Source organism: Thamnophis sirtalis, unplaced genomic scaffold, assembly GCF_051295495.1.
Source record: "Thamnophis sirtalis isolate CommonGarterSnake01/CBP01778 unplaced genomic scaffold, rThaSir2_p1.2 scaffold_1, whole genome shotgun sequence".
Taxonomy (NCBI): Eukaryota; Metazoa; Chordata; class Lepidosauria; order Squamata; family Natricidae; genus Thamnophis; species Thamnophis sirtalis.
Window position 1 is genome coordinate 75,631,401 of NW_028261381.1, and position 18,626 is coordinate 75,650,026.

The 18,626-nt window shown below is 38.9% G+C and overlaps 1 protein-coding gene across 3 annotated transcripts in view; it reads left to right on the top strand.

The window, feature by feature from the left end:
• Positions 1-1,454: 1,454 nt before the first annotated feature.
• Positions 1,455-18,626, top strand: part of LOC106549553 (uncharacterized) — a 69,758-nt gene continuing 52,586 nt past the window's right edge. For 2 of the 3 annotated variants that reach the window (XM_087716414.1, XM_087716420.1), the window contains exons 1-8: positions 1,456-1,611; positions 3,425-3,496; positions 8,379-8,640; positions 11,202-11,316; positions 12,802-12,892; positions 13,791-13,900; positions 15,531-15,744; positions 17,487-17,612. In XM_087716414.1, coding sequence (XP_087572540.1) covers positions 1,539-1,611; positions 3,425-3,496; positions 8,379-8,640; positions 11,202-11,316; positions 12,802-12,892; positions 13,791-13,900; positions 15,531-15,744; positions 17,487-17,612 — 1,063 coding nt within the window. In that variant the 5' untranslated portion in view covers positions 1,456-1,538. Of the gene's footprint in view, positions 1,612-3,424; positions 3,497-8,378; positions 8,641-11,201; positions 11,317-12,801; positions 12,893-13,790; positions 13,901-15,530; positions 15,745-17,486; positions 17,613-18,626 lie in introns of all 3 variants that reach the window. The other variant, XM_087716406.1, reaches the window with a different exon arrangement.

The window sequence follows — 18,626 nt, forward strand, 5'->3', positions numbered from 1 at the left end:
CTGTGGTCTATACAACAGATTTCCTGACATTTCTTAAAGGTGCAAGCCACAATCACTGGTGAAAGATCAGGAAATCTGATATATAGATCATAGTCACTAAACCCTGAAGCTCAACACTGCCCAGTGTTACATGTTGTTTCTGAAAACAACATGTTAAGAAAAAAAAACACAGTTTTTCAGTCATGCTGAAAAACTGTGTGTTCTACATTATCATTACATAGATGGATTTATTTTAGAGACTGACTCCCAGTCCAAAGCTTCACATCTAGCCTCAAATTATACTTCTCATTTCAAGACTGAGCATAACCATTTGTCACTTTTATTTGCTATTTGTTTGTTTATTTGTTTGTTTATTCAATTTGTATGGCTGCTCATCTCATTTAGTGACTCTGGGTGACTTACAATAGCTGAAACAATAATCCAATAAAGACATCTTTAAAACCAATATATGTACATATAAAACATTAATAACCTCAAATAACCATGGTCAGTAGCCAAAGTCCACTCTATAAAAGCCCACGTACACAAAGCCATTGTAAAAACTCCCTACCATTGCCACACTCTCAATCATGGTGGCAGAGCTATTTCTGTTTCATGTTTCATGATTTCCAGTAGAAACATATTCCATCATTAATTTAAAGCAGTCTGCTATTGTGTGCAGAGATATCTTATGGAACAGGCCTATTTCTCAATAGCTCTCTGATCCTTACTTGTTAGGTTCTCACTATTCAAGCAAACATTTTTTTTTCACAGATTAGCAGTGATGATGTTACCTAGTTAGGGTAATGAAATGTTTGCAAGAAAACAAGCAAGCTCAGAGAGCACCAAGGACCCCTCATTTCAACCCTGAGCTACAAATATTCTCCTTTATTGGTAAAACGTTTTTTTCACTATCCAATCAAACTATTTTTTCAGATAGTGATACCGGTCTGAATCTAATGAGCAGAAAGGCCACTGCAGCATGGCATTTCTGTTGTGATCCTTACTCAGTGCCTCTATCTGCAATGTACTAGGAGAAATCAAAAGAGTTCTGTAGTTCAACTTTCAAGCCTCATCAGTCCTGAATACATACAAGCAAGATGTTGGCTCAAAATAATAAAAATGTTACTTATTTTCTATAATCCCCGTTTAATCAGTGCTTAACAACAATATTTAGCAATATCCAGAACCTTAAATAATAGTCTGTTTGAACCATGTTCTGGTCAAAAGATCCTTGAGCTTATTTTTTTTCCAGGATCTTCAGTGGCTTTTTTTTTTGTCAAAGAAGGATTCTTACCTGTAGGTTATTCATTTCTGATTTCCCTTACTAGATGGAACTTTGACAAAAAAATAATACACCTCACCAAAAGCAAACATTCCTGGCTAACCATCAAGGAAATGGAAGAGCATCCTCTATTTACCTCTGACAGCTCCACCTTGTTAGTTGCATGGAAAAATAGCCCAAATATCCCACTATATAAGAGTTTAAGAGTTCAGGTGACTTGGTCCTGCTGGTCAGAGGCTGGTTGCACACACATTGCTACCAAGCTCCATTCAAGATGGGGTTTGGTAAAGGACCTAGGATACCATTATGGGTTGTAATTCTGGTGATCTGCTGTATCCAACAGAAAGGTAAAAAAAAAACCTCTCATTTTTGTGGTATATTTATTTTTTAAAAGCAATTAAATATATAATTGATTTTGAAAAACACAGTTCATTTGATTTGTAAATTATATGGATTTTTCAATTTTAGCAAGTTCCTTTCCCCAACAGTTAGTACTATTTAAACTAAATATTTAATGTATCTTCATTGAAGGAAGCCTTTTAATTTGATGCAGCCTGAAGTAAAACATGCCTAATGACGTATCTGTAAAGAAGGCTTTGAAGATTAAATCTAATCTTATAAAAGTATAAACCTCTCTCCAAAAGTTATTTCCTCCTCAACCCAAGTTTCTTATCAAAATAATTAGCTTGTATTGATGAAGTTTACTGTTTGTTCTTGTTTAGAAACCTTTCAGAAGGAAGACTTTTTAAGTTATTCCTGTGCCTTCATTAATTTGTAAAGCCTATATAGAATTTGGAAAGTTAACATTCAAAGAATGTTTTGAGCTATGCTACTTATTTGAAGAGATTGGAATGAGTGAGGCATTTTTGGCCTAAGAAGAAGATCTTGAACCATTTCATTTTTAAATAAAATATTAAACCTTGTAGTCTATAGCTAACCTTCAAAGAAAAATAACACTAACTGCTTCTCTTTATCTAAAAAATAACCTTGTGTAGACATGAATGTACAGTATATTCTTCATATGCTGTTTTTAAGGAGATTAATTCTCCTATCAAAAGCTTGGATATTGTTGAAAAAGAAAAAAAATATTCATTCTTCGTAATTATATAAATGGAGAGATGGAATGAGACTCAGTTGTTCAGACACCCATGTTTTTGCATCTGATCTCATCTTTTATCTGGATTGCAAAACCTGGATGGCCACCAGATAGGAACAAAGAGTCAGTTTTCCGTATTTTTTTGCAGCTGATATAAAGAGATGACCCACAACCCTTTTAATAGCAAATGGATGTGAATTAAATTTTTGATTTGAATTTAGACTGAAATGTTTTCCATTTGGCTGTTTTTCAAAGGGTAATATGGTTTCATCTCATTCAAGAACCACTAAGAAGACCTGTTTTGCTGCATCCCATAAAGCATCTGATAGTTACTGCTCCTCTTCCCTGAATTGAAATACATATCCTGTTATACCATCAATCTATGAAGACTTTGACTATATAAAACAGAAATGAATGAAGAAATTATTCATTTCAATCAGCTACATTGATTGTCATTAATTTCCAACTTTAATCCTTGATTCTACCAGTTGCAGTGCTCAAAATATCATTTTTCCCCATTCTGACAAAGATTATTAAGGGTATAGCTTTGTTAGATTATGTCCATTTAAAATATTTTTTCATTTTAGTTATATGTTATACTATATCAATTACCAGTAATCCAAGTTGGAGGATCTCAAGAATCTCTGCAATCTTTTCAAATGTCCTGTTTTTCTCTATTTTATGTGGAACATTCTCCCACAGATAGCTTCCACATAACTGTATGGGGAGTCACTAAAATTGGGTTTAGAAAGCCAGTATGTCTTGAGGATACATGATGAAGGAATAGGGCAGAGACGAGCAAATGGGAGATGGGTCTTGACATCCTTTTTTTGTGAATATCCAGCCACCTGTATTGAAACCATTGAAATTTATCAATTAAATTCTCAATAAAAGGAGATACATATGTTCAATTTTAGCAGGAAAACAAAATAAAAAGTAGAAAAAAACAATGAAAAATTCAGGCTCTGCTCATTTGTCTGACATAATTTTTATCAAACCCTTGTTTGACTGATTCTGTTGTATGTGCGCACACAAATAAGCAAATGTTCTTCTTTTCTTTGTAGCTTCAAGTGCAGAAGATGTACCTGAAAGAGTTACCATCATCCCACCAATGAAAACAATGCCTGTTATATCATGTAAGAGACTAAAATGAAATGTTCTTGTATCTATGACAGGGGTGTCAAACTTGCATCATCATGGCGCCATCATGTGACGTATCGTGAATTTTTTCCCCTTCGCTAAACTTGACGTGGTCAGCATGTGACACACCTGGCCCATGGGCTGCAAGTTTGATAGCCCTGATCTATGAGATTTAGTCATGGAGCCATATTAATATAGCATCTGATGGTAGCTGGCCCTCGGCCTACGACCACAATTGAATCCAAAATTTATGTTGCAAAGTGAGTTTTGCCCCAGTTTACAAGTTTTCTTGCCACATTTGTTAAGTGAATCCCTGTAGTTGTTAAATTAATAACACGGTTGTTAAATGAATCTGGTTTCCCCATTGACTTTGACTTGCCATAAGGTTGCAAAAGGTGATCACATGACCCCGGGACACTGCAACCATCATAAATATGAGTCAATGGCCAAATGGCATCTGAATTTTGATCCTGGGGATGTTGCAACAGTCATAAGTATTAAAAAAATGGTCATAAGTCACTTTTTCCAATGCCATTGTAACTTCAAATGGTCACTAAATGAATTGTTGTGAGTCAAGGACTTTCTGAACACAGATTGATGGATAATTCAGCAGATATGTAACACCAAATATCTCAGCAGATTTGGAAATAATTCCATAAATCATTATGTCTGGCAGCTATTCTTAGAAATCTTAGTAACAGTTTATTTTATTTGTTCAAGGATTTTATTTTGGTTGCATTGCTGCTGATTTTACATCCTGAATTTTACTATATCTGTATTATTCCATTTGCTGCTGTGATTCTTTAGTCTGCTTTTCATCTAACCAGATTTGGGTTTGGGGATTATTTTAGTATACTTTAGTGTAGTTGAAGTCAAAAGGCTAAAAACCAGAAGACTGTGAATTCTAGTTCTGCCTTAAGACACGGAACCAGTTCATGACCATGAGCCAGTCACTCCCTCTCAGCCCTAAGAATTGATTGATTAATTGATTTAATAAATTTATAGGCCGCCCAATCCCGAAGGACTCCGGGCGCCTTACAGAAAATAATTTTTTAAAAAGTGCAGAGTTAAAAAACGGATGAAACAAATTAAAAAATAAACCACATCATGCACTCCATCTAATCGGGGATGGACCTCGGTCATGAGGTCAACAGCCCCAGGCCTGCCAGAATAGCCAGGCTTTGATAGCCTTTCGGAAGGCCATGAGAGTAGGTAGGGTCCGGATCTCTGGGGGTAGTTCATTCCATAGGGTCGGAGCAGCTACAGAGAAGGCCCTCCCCCGAGGAGCCGTCAGCCGACATTGTCTGGCTGACGGCACCTGGAGAAGGCCCACCCTGTGCGATCTTATCGGCCGCTGGGAGGTATGCGGCAGAAGACGGTCTCGCAGATATCCGGGTCCTAGGCCATGTAGGGCTTTAAAGGTAATAACCAGCACCTTGAATTGTGCTCAGAGACTGTTAGGGAGCCAGTGCAGCTTGCAGAGGATAGGTGTAATGTGGGTGTATCTTGGAACACCCAGTATCGCTCGCGCGGCTGCATTCTGGACTAGTTGTAGTCTCCGAACACTTTTCAGGGGCAGCCCTATGTAGAGTGCATTACAGTAGTCAAGTCTTGAGGAAGAAGACAAGGGCAAGCTACTTTTCAAATCTTGCCAAGAAAACTGCAGGGATTTGTTCAGGCAATCAAAAATGAGGGTACAACAATGTTTTTCTTACTTCAAAGAATTTTTTGAAACAAATGACATAAATATGGTAAACAATGCTATAACCACAAAAGAAGTAGACCATTAGTCAATATTGAATACATAAACTAGTGATAAAAACTATGAAGCAATCACGGGTACAGTGAATTTTCAAGAATGACATCTATTTATTTTTATTTTATTTGGTTTATCAAGCATGTATGAGAAAACAAGTGTAAGTATGAATATAACATATAAACATAAAAGTATAAGCAGGTGTAAGTATATGCATAAGAAATGCATACAAATAAATGGGAATAGTAGGACGGAGATAGTAGGCACGCTGGTGCGCTTATGCATGCCCCCTTACAGACCTCTTAGGAATGGGGTGAGGTCCATGGTAGACAGTTTAAGATTAAAGTTTTGGGGGTTTGAGGATGTAATAATAAAGTCAGGTAGTGCATTCCAGGTACTGACCACTCTGTTGCTAAAGTCGTATTTTCTGCAATCAAGTTTGGAGCAGTTTATTTTGAGTTTGTATTTATTGTTTGACCATGTATTATTGGGGTTGAAGCTGAAGTAGTCATTGATAGGTAGGCTGTTGTAGCAGACAATTTTGTATACTAAGCTTAGGTCAGACCATAGGCAGCATAGTTCTAGGTTGTCCAGGTCCAAAATTTCAAGCCTAGTGGCATAAAGTATGTAGACAATACTCAGTGTGCCCAATATGTTTTTTTTCAGTAATGTAATTTTCTTTCGTTGCGTACTGGGTAACTAGCTTCAATTTCCTTAGTCTCTTATCTATCACTGATCACGGATCTGAAACAAACCAATTAACTGTCCTCCCCACACCACCACCCATTTGCTCTATACTATTTTTAAGGATCCTATTTCCCTTATTTCCCATAGAATCAAAATCAAATGAAGTATTAGTACTGCTTTATAAAACCTTAGTAAGACCACATCTGGAATACTGCATCCAGTTTTGGTGACTACATTACAAAAAGGATGTTGAAACTTTGGAAAAAGAGCAAAGAGGATAATTAAAGGACTGGAGACAAAAAAACACATGAAGAACAGTTGCAGTATTTGGGTGTACCTAGTCTGGAGAAGTGAAGGACTAGGGTGACATGATAGCAGTATTCCACTATTTGAGGGGCTGCCACAAAGAAGAGGGCAGAGGTGGGTTCCTACCAGTTCGCACCTATTCGGTAGAACCGGTTCGTCAAATCAACCGAACCGGTTAGAAGAGATTCCATTAGTGGACCCGGAAAGCAGGCCACACCTACAGAAGAGGTTCCAAGATTTTTTGAAACCCACCATTGGTCCTTGGATATGATTATTCTACACTATCATGCTCATATTTATAAAACTCAGTGCCTCTGTGAAAGGAAAGGATGACTACTGCATTTGTGGTGCAATCAGAACATTGCGTGTGTTGAAGTTGTTTTAACGCAAACCAAAGATGCCTTTTAAAAAACAAGTTTACATCATATTCTCATGCATGCCAGTGCTGTGTGTGAGGTAATTTAAGGTGGTTCTGACAAGTGTCGTCGGCATCTTCATATCCGGTCACATGGGCGGCAAGCCATTCCCATCTGATCACATGGGCGGCAAGCCACTCCCACAAAGGAGGCCACACCCACAGAGTAGGTTCGAACAATTTTTGAAACCCACCACTGGAAGAGGGGATCAACTTATTTTCCAAAGCACCCAGAAGGCAAAGCAAGAAACAATGGATGAAAACTAATCAAGGAGAGAAGCAACCTGGAAGTAAGGAAAAACTTCCTAACAGTGAGGACAATTAACCAACGGAACAGCTTGTCTTCAGAAGTTGTAGGTGCTTCATCACTGGAAGTTTTTAAGAAAAGACTGGACAGCCACCTGTCTGGAATGGTATAAGGTTTCCTGCTTGAGCAGAGGGTTGGACCAGTAGAGCTCCAAGGTCTCATCTAGCTTTATTCTGATCTTGTTTCCACAACAATAGCAATCTGCTTAGCTGTATTTACAGACCTTTGCAATCCATTTTAAATCTATCATGATGCAGAGAAATCTGCTGTCTGTTGTAGTCTGGTGAAGGCACAAGGCTTTTTTTTTACTACTGCTGAGCTTGCTTGTCTGCAGTTTAGGAAACTCAGTTTCAGTTTCAGTTTCAGTTTTATTAAACTTGTATGCCGCCCTATTCCCAAAGGGACTCAGGGCAGCTAACAAACTGATAGGGAAAGGGGGCAATACAAAGAGAACAAACAAGACAACAACAAAATACAAAAGAACAGATTATAAAACTCCTCAACAGTCACAACAAATTTGAGTGGGGCTGGGAACTCATCAGCCCCAGGCCTGCCAGAACAGCCAGGTCTTGACGGCTTTGCGGAAAGCCTGAAGGGTGGTGAGGGTCCGAATCTCCACGGGGAGATCATTCCAGAGGGCCGGAGCAGCCACAGAGAAGGCCCTCCTCTGGGTGGTCGACAGTCGACACTGGCTAGCTGATGGAATCCGGAGGAGGCCTAATCTGTGGGATCTAATTGAAGGGAGGTAATTGGCAGGAGGCGGTCTCTCAAGTACCCAGGTCCGATACCATGTAGGGCTTTAAAAGTAATGACTAGCACCTTGAACCGCATCCAGAGTCCAATAGGCAGCCAGTGCAGCTTGCGGAGGATAGGTGTAACGTGCTCGCGCGGCTGCATTCTGGACATGCTGAAGTCTCCGAATGCTCTTCAAGGGCTGCCCCATGTAGAGCGCATTACAGTAGTAATATTACTCAAACTCATATTACTAAGTATCTAATAATGGTTTGCTCCAGTTGATACACAAGAATGAGGCAGTAATTTTAATCTTGTGGATTTGCTTGGTGATTGCTCCACAATTACTCAGCTTCCTCCAGGCTGGTTTTCCTCTAGAAGAGCTTTCTCCACCATAATAGCAGGTGATTCATCACACTTGGGAAGACATTAGAGTACTGGACCCAGGCCTAGAGAAAATCCAGAACTATTATTACTCCATTTCTAAGTCAAGAACACAAAAGAAGGAATCACCAGAGCAAAAAAGGAGAAGGAGCCAAATGCTGCAAAGTTCTTCCCTGTCTAAATGTTTAAGCTCTATGCCCCTCTATTTATCTATATATTCACCCCAAACAAAATGTAATAATGGTGTATGTATTGATATGTATATATTAATTCTTTACATCCTCTTCACAGCCTTTCACTCCGTTCATAATGGACAGGTCTGCAGCACATGGGGTGCCTTTCACTTCAAGACATTTGATGGTGACATCTATAATTTTCCTGGAGTCTGCGATTACATATTTGCCTACCATTGCACAGAACCATTTGAGGACTTCAACATTCAAATTAAACGCCAAACAGTGGGGAACACCACCACAATTAGCCATATCACTGTGATGCTGGCTGGAACATATTTTAAAATGGAAAAGGATCAAATTTTGGCAAATGACAAACGGTAAGTCCAGGAGTGGGCTTCAAATTTTTAGCAACAGGTTCTATGCCCGGTTGCTGGGTGGGTGTGGCCTAGTTGCCCTCCTGCACCATGGGGAGGGTATTTTCACCCTCCCTAGGCTAAGGAGGCTTTCCTCGAGCCTCCAGGAGGATGAAAATGGCCTCCCTCTGGACTCCAGAGGCCAGAAGCAGCCCCACTTCTGGAACTTCCAGGAGGCCTGTTTTTTGCCCACCCTGAGCCTCCATGTGGGCCCTGTACCCACATAGCATCCAAAACGGGGTGTATGGAGATTCCTGGGAGGGGCAGGGTGGGGTGGGTGGGGCCAGCCAGGGATGGGATTTGCAGGTTCACCGAACTGGGAAAAATCCTAGCTAGAGGATCGCATGAATATGTGTGAACCCGCAGCAGCCCACCTCAGGTAAGTCCTTAGTTCTGCATACTGAATAGTTATGTTTTGTGGAGATTCTCATCTAGAATTCACAACATACTCTGAATGTTGTATTTCTCAAAATGTTCATGTAGAAGTATGGACTACAGACCTAGGCATCCACAAGAGATGGGTAAGAGAAGGGAAATCATACATTGTGACACAAACACAGCCTTTACATATTTGTATTCAACATTAGACCATAAATGCCAAAGAGCAGAAGTAGTATTGTGATAACACATATGCATATTCTGTCATCATCATGGTTAGTATTGACAAATATCACCAAACATGACTAAAGATGCAGATGTTTGTAATGTCAAAACACTTGCAGATGAGTACAAGATTTGAGGACATCCTAAATGGCATTATTTCAAACATTCACGATGAAGACAAGTTAGATTTTTCTGATCAGTGTCCGTTGCTTCTAACTTTTGGAACATGAGTAAAGAAACAAGCAGAATACCATGATAAGAAGTTATGTACAGCATACATGTGGAAGAAAAGAAGTCCAAATATTTACATCATCTTATTAGATTACATTTTTTTTCTGTTGTGAGTTTTAAATATAGGAAGGGTTGCAATCCTTAGGTGAGTTGATAGCTATGTGACCCAACAATCTGAAGAGGCTAGATAATGACTAGAAACAATTATCCATCAGAAACTGTTCTTCTAACCAATAGGAGATGACAAAAACAAATTACTGCAGTATTATATGGATTTGAAAGGAATAGGAAGTTTTGATTTTCGACGCTCTTTTTAGGCCATTTTTGAGGCCTTTGGGGGGAATTTTTTTCCAAAACGAGTGGCCTGAAAAAAAGCCTCAAAATGGCCTGGAAAAGCCTCAAAAATGGCCTGGAAAAAGTCTCAAAATTGGCATGTAAAAAGCCTCAAAAACAAGCCAAGAAAAGCCTCAAAAATGGCCCCCAAAAGCCCTGAAAATGGCCCCAAAAAGCCCTGAAAACAGAGTGTGCAAAGGCCAAAAAATGGCCAGCGGGTAGAGTAGGGTTTCAGCAATATTTGGTCTATAAGAAGCACAGATATTTTCACCCCCTTTTCAGAGACAAAAAGGTGCATCTTATAGTCTGAAAAATACGGTAATCCTTAGAGCAATCTGTATAATGAATGTTGTAATGGTGCAATTGTTGGTGTACAGGTAGACCTCGACTTACAACCACAGTTGATTCCAAAATTTCCATTGCTAAGCAAGGTAGTTGTTAAGTGAGTTTTGCCCCATTTTTCGATCTTCCTTGCCACAGTTGTTAAATGAATCACTGTAGTTGTTAAGTGAACCACATGGTCATTAAATCCAATGGCTTCCCCATTGACTTTACTTTTCAGAAGATCGTAAAAGGTGATCACATGGCCTCAGGAAACTGCAACTGTCATAAATACATGCCAGTTGCCAAGCATCTGAATGTTGATCACATGGCCTTAGGGATGCTGCAATGGTCATAACTGTGAAAAAAGGGTCACTTTTTCAGTGCTGTTGTAACTTTGAATTGTCACTAAACAAATGGCTGTATGTCAAGGACTACCTGTACTCGCTTTATAAATAGCTGCTGATTTGAATGAAAGCAGAGACTTTCTTAATTACTATTTTTTTCTTCCCTCAACTTGTTAGGTTTCTCCATGAGTTTATTATCAAGTCTGTCACTGCATTATTTTATTGTTTTTCTAGTCATTCATAATTGAGTATTATCACAGCACTTGCATTAAAGTATAGTTCTAAAAATATTACAAGTCAGAATAAGTAGTGACTCTGTTGAAGGGCATTCCTGCCTCTTCAAAATAGCCAACAACCTAGCAGAAATAGTCAGGAGCACTCAATGTAATATGAAAAAGTATCCTTAGAAAGTAGGAAGTAGAATAGAAATTGAGCCCATCTGACACCAGTTGATACATCTAAAGACAATGGTGGCTTTCAAACTACTATTTGCCTGTTCTGCCCATATATTTTATATTAACAATAATACAAAACATCATCAAGGCACCAATACCCCTTTTTTTTAAAAAAAAAATGAAACCAGACTTGAATAAATACTGCATGCCTAAAATTCCAGGCAAAAAAAAAATGAGGCGTGTAGAAATATTGTGACCTACATGACACTCTGTATTTCTAATGCATTCTTATCAGGATTCAGTTACCTTACAATGGACCTGGATATGAAATAGAGAATTTTCTCAACTATATCAAAGTGAATGGTAAAAATGGTTTAACTCTAATGTGGAATAAACAAGACAGTCTAATGGTAAGTATATAATGATGTAGAATATAAATGTGAGCTGTAACAAAATAGGGATGGATGGATGGATGGAATCTAGTTTCAGATGCCAACGTCTTCCAAAATACTCTAAGCCATTCTCAGTTTTCTGTTTTTCTCTCTAGCACACTTCCTGCATTCTGTGATTTCTGATCACTCTCACTTCTAGAGCTCACTTCACACATAGAGAGACACAGAGAGAGATAACTGAATTTAAGCCATCTTTATGCTTGATTCAGAGTTCTAAAAGCCAGAGCTAAGTGGACAATAATCACATTGCACAACCATTGAAGATAACACTAGCTGCTTACTGGGCCACAGTTTTGCTTATGACACATAATTAAGGCTACACATGACTTGCAACCATATATGTCACAGATCATCCCTCTCAATATAGATATGATCACTAAAATTCAAAAGTCAAGTTCATTTGCAAGGAGATTCTCTCAGAAGCGGCAGTTATATACTGAAATGTTCTCCCTCGGTGCTTGAGGGAACTTTGTTTCATCATCCAAATTGGGTAATAATGAAAAGAGATGGCTAAGCTGGAATCATAACTCTACATCTAAGTTCAGGTTTAATGTATCAAGCAAAGAGATGGCTCAAATTAAGAATTAATCAATTGGCAAACAAAGGTAATGTAATAATTAAATTAAGACTTCAACTGGGGAGTCCTGGGTTTAATCTCCATTGAAACATGGCTGAGGCAATCATTCTTCCTCTGTGGTTGATCTATCTTACAAATTGTTATTATGGGATAAGCTTAAGGAATTATTCTCTATATAACATCAGGAGTTCTCAGAAAAAAAGTAGGATATAAATGCAATAAAATAAGATATTGAGCAGAAACACAAATACCAAAGTAATACTTGTTCCTCCTTTAACCTTCTCAGATTAGCTATAAAGACAAAGAATGTTCTTTCAAACGCTCTTATATACAGCTGTATGTAACTATTATGTTGCCAATAATGGTCCTAAATAATGGTCCTTTATTTAAAAACCCTTTCACACTGAAGTAAGCTACCAAGCATGTTTCTACACCTGACATTTTGTTTCTATTTTTAAAGATGAAAGCACATTTAGATTATATATTTAACATATACACAGGTCTGTATTCTCAAATTTTCATTGTCTGATAATTTATTAGTTGCATAGGTTGTAACCTTACTTGCAAATTTGGGGTTTAGGAGGTGTTTCCCTCCTCAAAATTGCAGAAATGACAAGGGATACAAAGGAGTTGCTTTTGTTAGGACTAATACATTGAAAAGTAGGTTGTTATGAATAATATTGAGCCTGGGACTCACAAAGGAAATCTCAAATTTCTATCCAATAAATTCACTTTGGATTGTTGAAATACAACTTTGATAGACACCATTTTGGTTTATCTAGTGCAGGCATTGCCTTGAATTTCCAATATTTATTAGAGAGGGTTAATCTATTACATGTTATCAACCTTCTCATATGTAATTTCAGCTGGAACTTGATAAAAAATATGCCAATCAGACCTGTGGACTTTGTGGAGATTTTAATGGCATGCCAAAATACAAAGAATTTTATTTTGAGAGTAAGTATATAAAAAGGACTTATTGGATTTATTTATCACAGTTTACCCCTCTTTATTCAATGAATGCTACAGAACCATGCTGTAGTTTTTCATAATCCCGATTTTTCAATACGGTGGAATAGCAAAAAACAAACAAACCTTTTTTCGCCTCAATATTTTGATCATTCATATTAACAGCCTGGTAATTTTGATACCTGTCATCTTTGGAAATTGGATGAATATTAGGTTCCATATTCACCAAAGCAAAGAAGTTCTTAAACTTTAAATGACCTCAAACTTAGAATTAGTACTTTAATCACCTTGTTCTCTGACTTAAGAATATCAAATCATTTGTGATTTCAAAATAATATGTAGATATTTTGTTATTTTAAGTTTGAAAGGTACAACTGTATGACATTTGGGACTAAAGATTTTTTTCCCCTCTTTAACCACAATATCAGGGTCATAAATTGTACTGAAAAGTTAAACAAACAAACAAAAATCCTATGTTATCCAGTGGCGAGGTACACTATAGTGGTATCCAGAAAAACTGCACATTGTCTATATAATTGCCAGGAATTAACCTCAACTCAAGAGTGTCTTTTCCTTTTTCCCATCTCCCCTTATTATACCACCTCATACTTTATGTATAGACAGATTCTGAACGGTCTACATCAATATAATTTTATATGAAAAATGTATATTCTCTCTCATGTATGAAAATTGAGATGCTACAAACAGGAAATGACTCTTTAATTAATTGGGGATTGGATTTAGATTATTTTTGCTTTTCTGGAAGCACAAATCTTTAGATCTTGATCAACTTTCATAGCTAATTTGATATGGCTTTCCTGAAAGGAAAACTTAGACAGAGGTACTACTAGCTTACAAATCTCTATTATGACTTTATTTTTTGAAGATACCCCCTTAACAGACTTCCAGTTTGGGAATCAATGGAAGGTGGCTAGTCCAACAGAAGCTTGTGATGATCCTCTACCTCCTCCTCAGAAGAATTGCACTGATGAATACGTGAGAATTTTCTTTCTTATTCTTCTGCTTTGCATTTGTCTGATTTGCAAAAGGATTCTAGAATCTTACATTTAAAATTTATTAGTTGCCATTTCCTTGAAAATAATTGATTCTCTTTCAATCTGCTCCACAGCTGTATTATTATTATATTGTGTGATGGAAGGTAGAGAGGAGCTGAATTTCCAGGAGGGAAGGGATGCATTCCAGAGGAATAAGAGTCAAAATCAGTCCAGATGTTGTGAATGAGAAGAAGAGAGTGAAGACAACTCTGCCTTAATAGTTCACAGAGTATATTGTAGATACAGATAGTAGCATGCTCAGTCTGGCAAGATTTTGCCTATGTGTGAAACAATAAACAACTCAGCTTGGAAGAATTACCATGTATTGATCTTGTTTTGGGGTCTGACATCTTAGGTTGGAATCTAACTTTGGAGCAAGGGCCAGGGACGTGCAGTCAGGGGAGGCAGGGGAGGCAGAGCCTCACCACTGTCGTCATGAAAAGAAAAGAAAATGTAAAAGAAAAAAGGTAAGAGCTGAGGTCAGGCTGAGCTAGTTGCTGCCAGAGTCACCATGGATGACTCTGCTTAGTGCTTAACTGATTAAAAAAGCCTCTTAAAAAGTGCCCTCTACAGGAGGAGGCGGGAGAACGACGTTCCTCATCTAGTCTGACTTTTTATGATCACTCGAGCAGAATTAAGCAAGGGTTAAAAGCTGAAAAATTCCTGACATAGATGAGGCACATCCTTCTCCTGCCTCCTCCTGTAGAGGGTGCTTTTTTAGAGGCTTTTTCAAACAGTTAAGCAGAATCATCCACACGGTGACTCTGGCAGCAACTAGCTCAGCCTGACCTCAGCTCTCGCCTTTTTCCTTTTACATTTTTTTTCTTTTCATGACGGCAGGTAAGAGCAGAGTTGAAATCCTCTCTGAAACAGCTGGAAAAAGGTACGTGTGGGTCAGAGGGAGGAGGAGGAATTCAAACTTCATCCTCCTGGTGCAACTTTGTGTGTGTGTGTGTGTGTTTGAGAGAGGGGGAGGGAGCATATTGAGACAGTTCTTTAGTTTATGCACTATGTAACACTCTAATACTGTGCCTTTGGGTCTTCTGAAATTTTAATTATCCAATCATAAGCAAAAACAATGTTTTCAGTAGAATGAATTTCCACTTCTACGTACACCTGCCAGCCAAAATGCTGCTAGTGGTATTGCTAACATGGGCTGAGGAGGAAAACCTAAACTTTCTGAATCCTGGTGCAACTTTGTGTGTGTGTCTGTGTCTATGTGTGTTTGAGAGAGGAAGGGAGGGAGGAAAGAGGGGAAGGGAGAAGAAAAAGAAAGAAGGAAACTTATTTAGCAAAGGAGAAAAACAAATGCTGTCGCTTTAAATCAGAACTGAGCATGCCTGGCTGTGGAATTCTGGGAGTTGAAGTCCACAAGTCTAAAATTGCTGCCTCACCAGCCATAAACCTCACCGCACGTCACTGGGAAGGGCTCATGTTACTGTGTAAAATATAGTGATCTAATCTATGATATAAGTATGAAAAATGAGGGCTTTTTTTAAAAAAAGGGAAAGTCCCCCATTTTAGAAGAAAATTGTGTCATAAAATCTTTTGCCTTTTGTTTTTCCATCTAGGATATTTGTCAGAAAATACTAACTGGTTCTGCATTTTCTGGATGTAATGATATTGTTGGTGTGGATAGCTACATTGATGCTTGTGTACATGACTTGTGTCACTGTGATGAAGTTGAAAAAGCCTCCTGTCTCTGTTACACTTTCACTGAATACTCTCGACAATGTGCTCATGCTGGTGGCCAACCTCAAAACTGGAGAAGTCCAGAACTATGCCGTAAGTGTAAACTTCTGCCAAACAAGTGACCAAAGTAATTTGAGTCTAATCTCTGCCTATGGACCACAGCTGCCAAACTCACGGCATCCCATTGCCATCATGTGACATTTCATGACGTTTTTTCCCTTAGCGGAGCTGGGGTGGGCGTGACCTTCACATGACACATCTGGCCCACAGCCCTCCAGTTTGACATCCCTGCTCTAGACTTTTCAGGATTCTGGATTCAGATTCGTTTTCTAGTTGAAAATATGGAAATAAAAAGGTGCTGCCAAAACAAAAAAATATATAAATGAATAGATTTCTAATGCAACAGAAAACAATGAATAAATATTACATTACAAATAAAACATTGCATTTGACAGATCCCTGTACTAGTTATAGAGTTACACTATATTGCCAAAAGTATTCGCTCACCCATCCACATAATCAGACTCAGTTGTGAGAGAATACTTTTGGCAATATAGTGTATGAACAGCTTGAAGGGTCAGAGAAGATGCAAGTCTTACCTTCCCAGACAATATACAGTTCAAAGGGATTGGGAAAGTCACAAAGACTACAAAATGAATCATTCTTCAAAAATACTAAAACATATTAGTACTATTCTTTAAGCAATGAGATGAAGAAAGCAATTGGATAAACAATTGGATATGTGCTTGTGTATGGCAAGCTCTGTTTTTTCTGCTCAGTTATTCAGCTCAGAGGAGAAACAACTGAACTGGGTTATCAGTCACTGAGGAATCATGTTCTTGCTTATATTGTTTCTGCTTTCAAGAAGTCTTGAACAATGAAGCATCAAAGGAAAAGGAGAGAAAGACTCAGAACAGATATCTTCTCTGTGTTGTGTGTCCATCAAAAAATAATAATGGATGTATATAAATTATAAACTATTTGGCTAGCATTCATAGACCATAAATAAAGAACATGAAATATATGCAAAAAACAAGAGACAGGTGGTAGGATGTGCTGTGTAGCCACTTTAATTTAAAAATGATTTCTGAAAACATAATACATTTCATTTAAAACCATTAATTATGAATGGCAGTTCAGTTGCTACTTGGGGTTGCATCCTATATTACTGCAATGTGTTGTACTTGGGGAGACTATCCAAATGCTGATAGTTTATAAAATATAGTGGCCCACCTGTTACCTGACACATTTCCCCAGTAAACATTATACCTGTGCTGTGACCCCTGCATTGGCTTCAAGTAGGCTTCCAAGTGCAAAATGAAATGCTGGTTTTGCTGTATTAAGACCTATATTTTTGGCACCAACATATTCTCAGAATTCCATTCTTCAGCCTGGACTGATTGTATCAAGAGAAACTATATTGGTTCTCTCCATAAAGTAAGGGGGAACTGAAACAATGAGGTGCTATTTTTCCATTGCAGCTTCAAGTAATCTTCTGGCAGAGATCAGGCCAATCCTCTGTTTTCAAATGATGCTGAAAACTGAGCTCTTCCACGGAGTTTTTGTAGTATGAGCAATTGCTTTTCCTGTTTGTTGATTTTGGTTGGGATATTATGATGATGTTGATGATTAAGATGCAATTGTCCTGTTATCAGGGATGTCTTATCTCATGTATCTTTGTTAACTGCTGAGAGTTCTTTTAAATTATGGCATGTTGCAAGTCTAATGAAGAACATGATACATACATGTTACTGATAATGATTCTCTGTCCAGCTTATTTTTATGACCACCATGCTGTGTGGAGAACTGACCTGGTCTTACTGTTTTTATTTCAGCAATATCATGCTCTTCGGGTATGCAATATCAAGAATGTGGATCACCTTGTGCAAATACTTGTACTAATTCTGAAAGATCTCATATCTGTGAAGATCACTGTGTAGACGGCTGCTTTTGTCCACCAGGTGAGCTGCCATCTTCAGCGTAAATTATTCTGTTACCAAGGGGGGAAGGAATTGTGAGGATATGGAGCTGGCTACAGCATGGAAACTGCTTTGGTCGTGCTGATCGATGATCTCTGGCGAGCCAGATAGGGTCAGATAGGGGTCAGTCCTCTATCCTAGTGCTCCTTGACCTCTCAGCGGCCTTCGATACCATCGACCATGGTATCCTTCTGCGACGGTTACGAGAGGTGGGAGTGGGAGGCACCGTTCTTCAGTGGTTCTCCTTCTACCTCTCGGACAGGTCGCAGTCAGTGTTGGTCGGATGACAGAGGTCGACCCCTAGGCCCCTCAATTATGGGGTGCCGCAGGGCTTGGTCCTGTCCCCCCTCCTATTTAACATCTACATGAAGCCGCTGGGTGAGATCATACGGCGGAACGGGATTAAATACCACCAATACGCAGACGATACACAATTGGATCTGTCCGCCCCGTGCCAACTCAGTGAAGCAGTAGAAGTGATGGGCCAGTGCCTGGAGGCTGTCAGGGTCTGGATGGGAACGAACAAGCTTGCACTCAATCCCGATAAGACCGAATGGCTATTGATGTTCCCTCCCAAAGATTGGCAAATTATTCCATCTCTCAGTCTGGGGGGTGAAATTATACGCCCCTCAGAGAGAGTTTGCAATTTGGGAGTCCTCCTGGATCCACAGCTGACTTTAGATCACCAGTTGTCGGCTGTTACCAGGGAGGTCTTTGCCCAGGTTCTCCTGGTGCACCAATTGCGACCCTACCTGGACCGGGAGGCCCTTCAGATAGTCACTCACGCCCTTGTCACCTCAAGACTGGATTACTGTAATGCGCTTTACATGGGGCTGCCCTTGAAAAGTGTTCAAAGACTTCAGCTAGTCCAGAATGCAGCCGCGCGAGCGATTGTGGGTGCACCTAGGTACACCCACGTTACACCTATCCTCCGCGAGCTGCACTGGCTGCCCATTGGTCTCTGGACTCGCTTCAAGGTGCTAGTCGCTACTTATA